The sequence below is a fragment of the Schistocerca serialis genome, chromosome 9, assembly GCF_023864345.2.
Source record: "Schistocerca serialis cubense isolate TAMUIC-IGC-003099 chromosome 9, iqSchSeri2.2, whole genome shotgun sequence".
NCBI lineage: Eukaryota > Metazoa > Arthropoda > Insecta > Orthoptera > Acrididae > Schistocerca > Schistocerca serialis.
This window is the reverse complement of record NC_064646.1, coordinates 188,228,165-188,237,328: the sequence shown is the minus strand read 5'-3', so window position 1 is coordinate 188,237,328 and position 9,164 is coordinate 188,228,165. Positions and strand designations below refer to the sequence as shown.

The window sequence follows — 9,164 nt, the reverse complement described above, 5'->3', positions numbered from 1 at the left end:
AATTTAAGCAATTTTCTCTGTTGATATTGGTAACTGCAATACCAGCCATGATTACCAATTTTAATTGTCAGTCGGCATTTGTGCATATTGTTATCAGCTAAAATTGAATGATACATAGTGGATCAACGTCCAGATTTTGAAAGTGCACTTAAAATATGGTGCATGTTTTTCAGAGACCATTAAAATATTTAATGTAACTTTTACTTAGCAAAATGTGGCTAATACATCAACAGTGCAGAGACTGGTAAGGAAATTGGAAGATAGAGGATAGAACATGAGTAATGATAGTTTTATAAGACAGTCTGAAAACAAATCAAAAGCCATATGGGGTATTGTGAAGACTGAAACGGGGAAGAGTTGTGAAAACCAGGACATTAGCCTCAAAAATTTAAAAAATGTCAATATTAATAAACAAGATTTGCCAAATTATATTAACAATTATTTCATAAATGCAACAACTTCATTAAGCTAAAAATTCACAAGCGAAGAAAAACCTGAATATCCAAAAACAGCTTGTAGGATGAGGGTAGAGCCACCAAATGTGGGTGAAGTGTTGAAAGTGATACAAAGCTTGAAACCCAAAATGTCGGCTGGCATAGATGAGGTGCCTGTGTCAATCATAACAAGGACAGCACCACAAATCGCAAAGCCCTTTGCACACATAGCCAATTTATCATTCAGTGAAGGTGCTTTTCCAGAGAGGCTGAAAATTTCAAAAGTGAAGCCATTATTTAAAAACAGCGGCAAGTATAAGGTAGAAAACTATCGCCCAATATCTCTCCTCCCAGCATTTTCAAAAATATTAGAAAAAACTGATGAAGCACCGAATCAACAAATATCTAAATGACCATAATTTACTTAACAGAAATCAGCATGGCTTCCAAGCACATAAAAATACTGAAACAGCAGTAATGTGCTACACTGAACAAAAAATCAAAAATCTAGAAAAAGATTATAGTTTAGTAGGAGTAAATCTAGACCTCTCCAAAGCTTTTGACACTGTGAACCAGGACATTCTTTTAGAAAAATTGGAAGCGTTGGGCATACATGGGATGGGGAAAAAATGGTTTGAATCATACCTAAAAAACAGAACACAGGTTGTGGGACTGACATCAACTTACTCCAACCACAAAATAAATTCAGTATCAGAGGCAAAAAATGTAGAAATAGGAGTACCACAAGGCAGCATCCTAGGGGCCATATTGTTTCTTGTCTATATAAATGATTTTCACACCTCAGATGATGCAGCCAAAGCAATAATATTTGCAGATGATACTAGTGTGATAATAAGTGCACCAAAGCAATTGCTACCAACCACTTCTGATAAAGTACTAAATTACATCCACTCTTGGCTCAATGCAAACAGGTTGACATTGAATGTAAATAAAACAAATTATATGCAGTTTGGGAAAAGATGTCAAAATGTAAATCTCGATCTGGTGTGGGGTGACAAAGCCTTAGACAGAGTGATATCTACAAAATTGCTGGGGATTCATGTGGATGAAAACTTAAATTTTAATGACCACGTAATAAAACTTGCACAGAAACTTAATTCAGCCTGTTTTGCCCTCATAATTATTGCAAATGTTTGTACCTCAGAGGGTGCCAGAATGGCATATTTCGGCTATTTTCAATCTCTTGCCACACACAGAATAATATTTTGGGGTTCCGCAACAGAGCGCATAAAACAAATTTTTCTGTTGCAGAAGAGGGCCATCCAAATAATAACTCACAGTCATCCACAGACACACTGCAAATCAATATTCAAAAATCTTAGAATACTTACTATACCATCATTATACATATACAAATGTGTAATGTATGTCAGGACCCACATTGCAGATTTTCAGACAAATGCCGACTTTCATAGCTACAATACCCGTAATAGCGCAGCACTCCATACTCAGCGAACAAAAAGAACGAATACACAAAGGCATGTGAGCCATATCGGTGCAAAACTGTACAACGCACTGCCAATCAACATCAGGCAGTTAGAAGATGATAACAAATTTAAAACAGAATTTAAAATATTTCTAGTAGAACAATGCTTTTATTCTGTAAATGACTATGTAGGTCAATAAATTTTTTCTGATGATATTTATAAAGGCAAAATGGAAAATACTCTATCTGTACCTAACCATTCATTACATTTACATACTTAAAGGACAGCTGTTGTGTGATGTAAATATATACTTAAGCAGTGTTGTGTATATAAGGACTTGCCGTTTAGGGAGGAAAAAACTAAAGCCTTATGAAAAACAGACCTTGCATTTAAAATAACAAGCAGGGATGTATATAGGCTATATTAATTTCATTGTATTATTTTGTTTTGTACTTTTTTACGTATATATTGTTGGTGTCCCATTTCTTTGAAATGGCTTACATGTACCCTTGACAACATCCATACAATATTTATTGTCAACGGGTGGATAAATAAAATAAATAAAAATAAATAAATCAAATCAGCTGGATGTCTTTGTTCTTGTTGATCAGTAGAGAATGTCGCTCTTGTCAGTGAGAGCACTGCTACAAGTCCAATGAAGTCAATTTGCCACCGTCCTCAACAATTAGCGATTCCAAAAAGCACTTTGCATTGAATTTTGACATAACATCTGAATTTGAATCCTTTTACAGTCCAACTAACACAGAAGTTGAAGTCTACAGACCATTTGAAGCATCAAACATTTGCATAGCGGGTAATCACAAAACAAGAATTCTGTAGTGACTTTCATAAGAAAATAATATTTAGTGATGAGGCACACTTCCAGCTTAATAGTTATGTGAATAAACAAACTTGCCAGATTTGGGGCCCAGAGTATCCTCGCATGGCCCATGAGAAGTGTCTTTATCCAGAAAGAGTCACTGTTTGGTGAAGGTTTTGAGCTAGCAGAGTAATTGGGCTATATTATTTTTGAAAACAAGACTGGAAGAGCAGTGACAGTGACTCTGATCGTTACACCACATGATAACACAGCATTTATGACTACAACTGGAAGAACTGAATGTGGAAAATATGTGGTTCTAACAGGATAGGGAAACCTGCCACATCGCTGTTAAAACAACAAGGTTGCTGAGAGAATGGTTCCCTGCTCACCTCATCTCTCGCAAAGGCAGTCAGAACTGGCTACCAATATGATATTTGACGCAATGAGACTTTATTGTGGGGCTATATGAAAACTTGTGTTTATGTGAACAATCCACAAACTGTCCTTCAATTCAGAGGAAAAAGTTAGACATGTCTTGGGTCAAATTCAAGTGGAACTTTAGTCCAGAGTTGTCAAAAATATTGTCCACAGAGTGGATGCATGCAGACAAACCAATGGAGGATAATTTGCCTGATATTTTGTTTCATGTTTAGTCACAGTCTTTGTGTTTCATATTGACATAATAATACTAGCAATTTTCATATAAATTATGTGTTTTATTATTAAAATAAATCTGTTTTCTTGTGGGACACACCATAGAGCCTGTTGTGAAACATAGCACTAAGATGTAGCATTTACTTTTTGTATTTAAACGAAGGACTGCTGGTGGTAACACAAATGAAGTCGTTTACATCACATACTTTGATACTTGCAAAAAAAAAAAAAAAACTCATCAAGACCTACAAATGAAGTATCAATATAAGTAATTAAGTTTGTATGGAGCCCTCAGAGCATGAGTCCTATTCATACTTGGCTGAGATTTTTAGTTCTCTTACAGCAGAAGATGCTCTTCTGTTAGGATCTAACAAAAACAAGATAAAAAGTTATATATATATTAGCATTAGTGTGCTCTCTTTCTTAAAGTAACCCAGTCAACTAAGGTCTGGAATTGATGTCAGGTCAATAGGAAAACGTGAAAGAGACCAATCACTGTTTGTGTACCATTTTATGTTCATACAGGATAATAATTATTCACACCTATAGTTTTTGCAAACTGTTGTTGATTATAAGTAACACAGCAATAAAGCATAACTTTTGATTTCACAGATGATGTTCCAGCATACGAGAAACCAAACTATCCCACGTCACAGTCATCTAACAGCAATACTTTAGGAAGTGGCACAGGCAGTCAGAGAGTTAACAAACTAGCCAGCATGTTTGCTAATGGACCATTTCCACTTGGTAATTCAGCATCAAGTTCCAGTTCTGGAGATCAACATGAGAAACAGCCTTTAAATGCCAGTGAACCTATTCGATAATACTGTTTGTTGGCAATGATGTACCAAACTAAAAGACTGCCTAAATTGTAATTTTATTATATTTTCATTTTATAGAACTTTGAAACTGCATTTTATAGCTGATTAACTGCCATTTTGTATTTAATGATGTATATTGAACTGGTAGCAAAAATGTTAAAATTGTTATTACAACTATAGCTTATCACATTTGGTATATCATGGAATTTCTATACAGCATGCACCCAGAAGAGGCCTACTGTGGGATGGGAGGGGGAGTGTCTAACCAGAAAAAAATTTAATAATACTGAAGGCCTAAAAGGCCTAAAAGAATTGGTGGTATAATATTGCCTCTGAAATACCTGTAACTAAAATTCTGTGAAAGGACTATCCAAAAGGCATTTATTCTGTCCTTTACATCTTCACCACATATTGGATTATTCCTTGTTAATATAGCAAATAAAACAAATACTATGAATAATAACACCTGCACAACACATGTTATATGTACTGTTGCCACTGTGCACTAAAGTCTCACTGACTACTTTTGTATTACACAGTAGAAATGTTCTCCATTTAAGATTAATGGGCTATGTCTACATGTCATAAATTTTGCAATTTTGTGGTAACTGATTTAGATACGATCATTGGTATTCCTACTACCAATCAAGGTGAATACTGGCTGTATTAAAATAATTTATTGAAACGGCTTTGATTTAGTTCAAAAGTCTATAATACGTAAAAGGCAAATAAAAGTTTTATGCTAATTTAGTTAATTACATAGTATTTTAGCACTTGAATTAATTTTGGATGACATAATGACAGAAATCAGTAATATGTGGAATCAGTTCTGTTAGAATACTCTGGAACACTGTACAGGACAGACAGACAGTAAGTGACAAAGTATCACTCTGTAATAATAAGTAACATACTGTCATTGTATTATGGTGATCTTCAGTTCATGATATGCATGGAAATATGTGACAAATGATGATTTAGAATTGTTATTTCATTCTACTGATTATGTGTTTTCAGTCTTATATGACTTTTAAAAACAATTGTGAAGATTGGCCATTGATGCACATGCATCATAAAGGATAATGTATTGAAACCTTAGCAACAATGGCCAAAGAGAGTAAACAGTTAACTTATTTGGAGTGTATTGTGGCAGGTCACCTGAAAACCAATATGTTTATTAGAGAATTCATTTACAATCATATTACTTATGCTCATGAAATTCACAATGTTAGCATACATTGAATAATTTTGTTAACATTAATGTCATTGTTTTCCAAGGGACTGATGAAGGATTGTAAATTAATTTTAAAGTATAGTTAATGCACAATAAACATAAATCTAATTATGAAAAAACTCTGTTCCACATCTCCTGTTTTCCAGTTCATGCTATTAATACAATACATTATTTGTGACACTGGTTTGGTAACATGTTTTTCACAAAACTAGTGACCAATTCCGCTGCATTGTGCAGTCATAGACCATAATGAAAGCAATTAAATTTAAGCTGACTAGTCAAACAATTTTAGTGTCCTCTTAAGAAATCTGTAGAGGAATTGTGTATGTGTCAAACGCTGTGGTACATTTTAGAACGACATGCATATCAGTTATTTTATGTTGTACCTCAAGTGTACTGTATGTATTATATTGTAAATAACAGAAATAATCCATGACAGCATAAAAATCTTTTTGTAAGTAATTAGTATGAATGGAATGATGTATTGCCTACACAAAATGTAAATATGTGCTGATCTGTAAACTTCGGACAGTGGTTCTGCACACAGATTATGATTGCTGATGTTACTAACGACAAGTTTAAGTTTCCTCTGCTCTCAAATTGTTTTTGTAAATAAAAGTGCTTTAAAACAATAAGAAGATGCTCACTTAATATATATTCTGATATAAAGACACAGATTGTATCATAAACCATATGATCATGTACTACCGTGTATTCAATAGTTTAAGATGAAAAACTCATTGTGAACATAACATTGGTTTATTTGGAAGTAGATAAGTATCAGCAGATAATACCAGCACTGAAGCCATAGTCTTGGTTCAAAAAGTTTCACTTAATTTATCCCACTCTCCCAACATTTCAGAAAATCATATTGTTTGTTGTTATTCCCAATGAATCATACATAAAATCCACAAATACTAGAGCTAACATGTTCACAGGTTCCTTAACGCAGCTACTGCTCATAGCTCACACGTGACTAATTAAGTTGCCCTGTACATGAACAGATAAATTTTTCCTAACAAATACAGTAGCTTATAAATGTGTTTAGTTATCTCAGACATGAAAAGGTACCTCAAAATATTGCTGTCATGTATAATTATAAAAGTTATTCTTAAAATTATTTGTTTATCACTGTGTGTTTTGAGATTATATTATAGACCGTGGTAACATGTTCTTTGGAAAACATTGGCAAATCTCATGAACTAATTGTCACCTATTTTAAGGTTTAAGCACAAAAATGCTTCTTACTTTTCTTCACTAGAAGATGTAAACTTTCCCATGACATTTTATGTCTGTAGGAAGAACAGCAAACTTATATCCCTTTAGCAAAGGTTTCTTAAGGTTACTTTTCTAAATGTATGCCAAATTTCAATACTTTCCACAGTACAATTAATTTCAGCCTGTGTTCATGGATAAAATGAAAAACAAAACCCTCTTTTCCTTTAGTAGTGTATATTTTATTCAATTAATCTTACATCATAATGTTTCATGAAATTTCTGCTTCTTTGTTTTCAACATTATCTGACAGGAGGCAACATTCAACTGATTGCACTATGAAGAAAGGCAGTCATTGGACGTTGTTTGGGTTGGCTAATGTATTTACAGCTTCATTACTCTCACGTCAAGTTGTAACCAATCAAAAGTCTGCATCTACATCCATACAGTACTAATTACCATGAAATGCATGGCTGAGGGTACTTCCAATTGTACCATACATTACAATTTTTGCCTGCTCCATTTATGTATGTACCATAAGTGTGCAGAAACAAACTCAACTTAAGAGTATACCTATTATAAAACCCCAATGACTGTTAAAGGCTTAGACCTTTTCTCTTTTGATAAACAGATGTGTGCAACAAAAAAATACATTTGATTGTTCTAAATCAGAATAAAATAATCCTGTAGGAATACATCTTAGAACAGTCAACAAAAATAGATCTGCATGAAGAAACCAGTAACAAGGATTGATATGATTTTTTTTTTTTTTTTCAAAATTATATTTGAGAATATGGAATATATTAAATGCCCTCTGAAAAAATGATACAATAAATAACATACAGTTTATTTGTGCAATAAAATATTTGTAGCTGTTAACATATTTTGAGAGCTGTTTGTTTTCCTTATTTATGAAAAATAAAAATTTTTATAGTATCAGACAAATTGTGATAAAAGGTGAAACTCAATAAACTGATACAGTGTTTCTCTGAATAGTTTCAGCGATGTATGTAGCCGTCCTGACATAGTCTGTCTGATATATATTTGTGCAGATAATTAAAAATGTGAATTTCATGGTCATCTTCTTCTAAAGTAAAAGTTCTTCCACTTCAGTAGGTCAATTCGAGGTATGAGTTTCTTGAATAACAGATATACATATATATAATAGTCAATGTTGTTACTTTTTGTGGTGCATAAATAGTGTTGTTGACATTAGAACTGTTCCTAGCATCACATTACAAAAAAGTGAACAACTGCTAATGAAATGGTGGTGCATTTAACTGAAACAAATTTAAAAGTAATGAATAATCACACACCGAAAGGGTGTTTATGTTTCGTACTACTGTCGGCATCTCATGCTCTTGTAGAAGTAAACTTGAACTACATTGACTTTTGTTATATATTTTAGTAAGCTGGGCTTTTATAAAGTTTTGTATAGACTTTTGTATATCAATGTAATGTAACATAATGTACATAATGTAACAAACACACAAGTGTAAAATAAAATTCAATTCTTTTTAAGAGAGTCTTAAAACATTCTTTCCCGCTGAACTGAAAAATTTGAGAAAATGGAAATTTTAACCACAAATATACAAGAAAGAAAGGAGGTGTTACTTTTGAATCTGGCAGAAGGTCCAGTAAAACATATGAATGTGAGTTTCTTTTAACAATTGTAACGCACTTTTTAAATAGAAGAAAATGAGAACAGAGGTACAGAAGCAAAAATATTTGAATTTTTCCCCTATATTCATGCTGAAGCAAAAAAAGGACTATTATCACATTATGCAATCTACATCTATATCCACATCTATACTCTGCAAACCACAATGAGGTTCATGGCAGAATGTGCATCCCATTGTACCAGTTACTGGAGTTTCTTCCTGTTCCATTCACGAATGGAGTATAGGAAGAATGATTGTTTGAATGCCTATGTACATGCACTAATTATTCTTATCTCATTCTCATGATACATATTGAGTGATACATAGGGTGATTGTAGTATATTCCTGGAGTCAGCATGTAATGCCAGTCCTTGAAACTTTGTTAACAGACTTTCTCAGGATAGTTTACATCTATCTCCAAGAGTCTTCCAGTTCAGTTCCATCAGTATCTTTGTGACAATCTCCCATGGGCTAAACAAACCTGTGACCATTCAGGCTGCCATTGTATGTATACGTTCGATATCCCCTATTAGTCCTTTCTGTGTGGTACAGGTCCCACACACTTGACCAGTATTGTAGGGTGGGTTGCACAAGTGGTTTGTAAGCAATCTCCTTTGTAGACTGATTACACATCCCAAGTATTCTACCACTGAACTGAAATCTACCACCTGCTTTGCCCATGAAGAACTCAGAGAACCATTTAATATTTACATACTTTTTCATCATTGTTCACAAATGGATTTGTTTCATTTGGAAAAATAACCAAACCACATGGCACACTGAACTCATATTTGTGAGGAGTCGTGTAAAAATGATGATCTGCCAATCCTAACATTGGCAATGCCATTTTTTTCCCAGAATGTTGCAGAGACAGCCA

General features: G+C 33.6%; 1 protein-coding gene across 1 annotated transcript in view; it reads left to right on the top strand.

The window, feature by feature from the left end:
• LOC126419463 (protein sax-3-like) overlaps window positions 1–8,116 on the top strand; it is a 93,217-nt gene extending 85,101 nt beyond the window's left edge. Inside the window, exon 22 of the mRNA XM_050086651.1 lies at window positions 3,972–8,116. Coding sequence (XP_049942608.1) covers window positions 3,972–4,183 — 212 coding nt within the window. The 3' untranslated portion in view covers window positions 4,184–8,116. The remainder of the gene's footprint in view (window positions 1–3,971) is intronic.
• The last annotated feature ends 1,048 nt before the right edge of the window (window positions 8,117–9,164 follow it).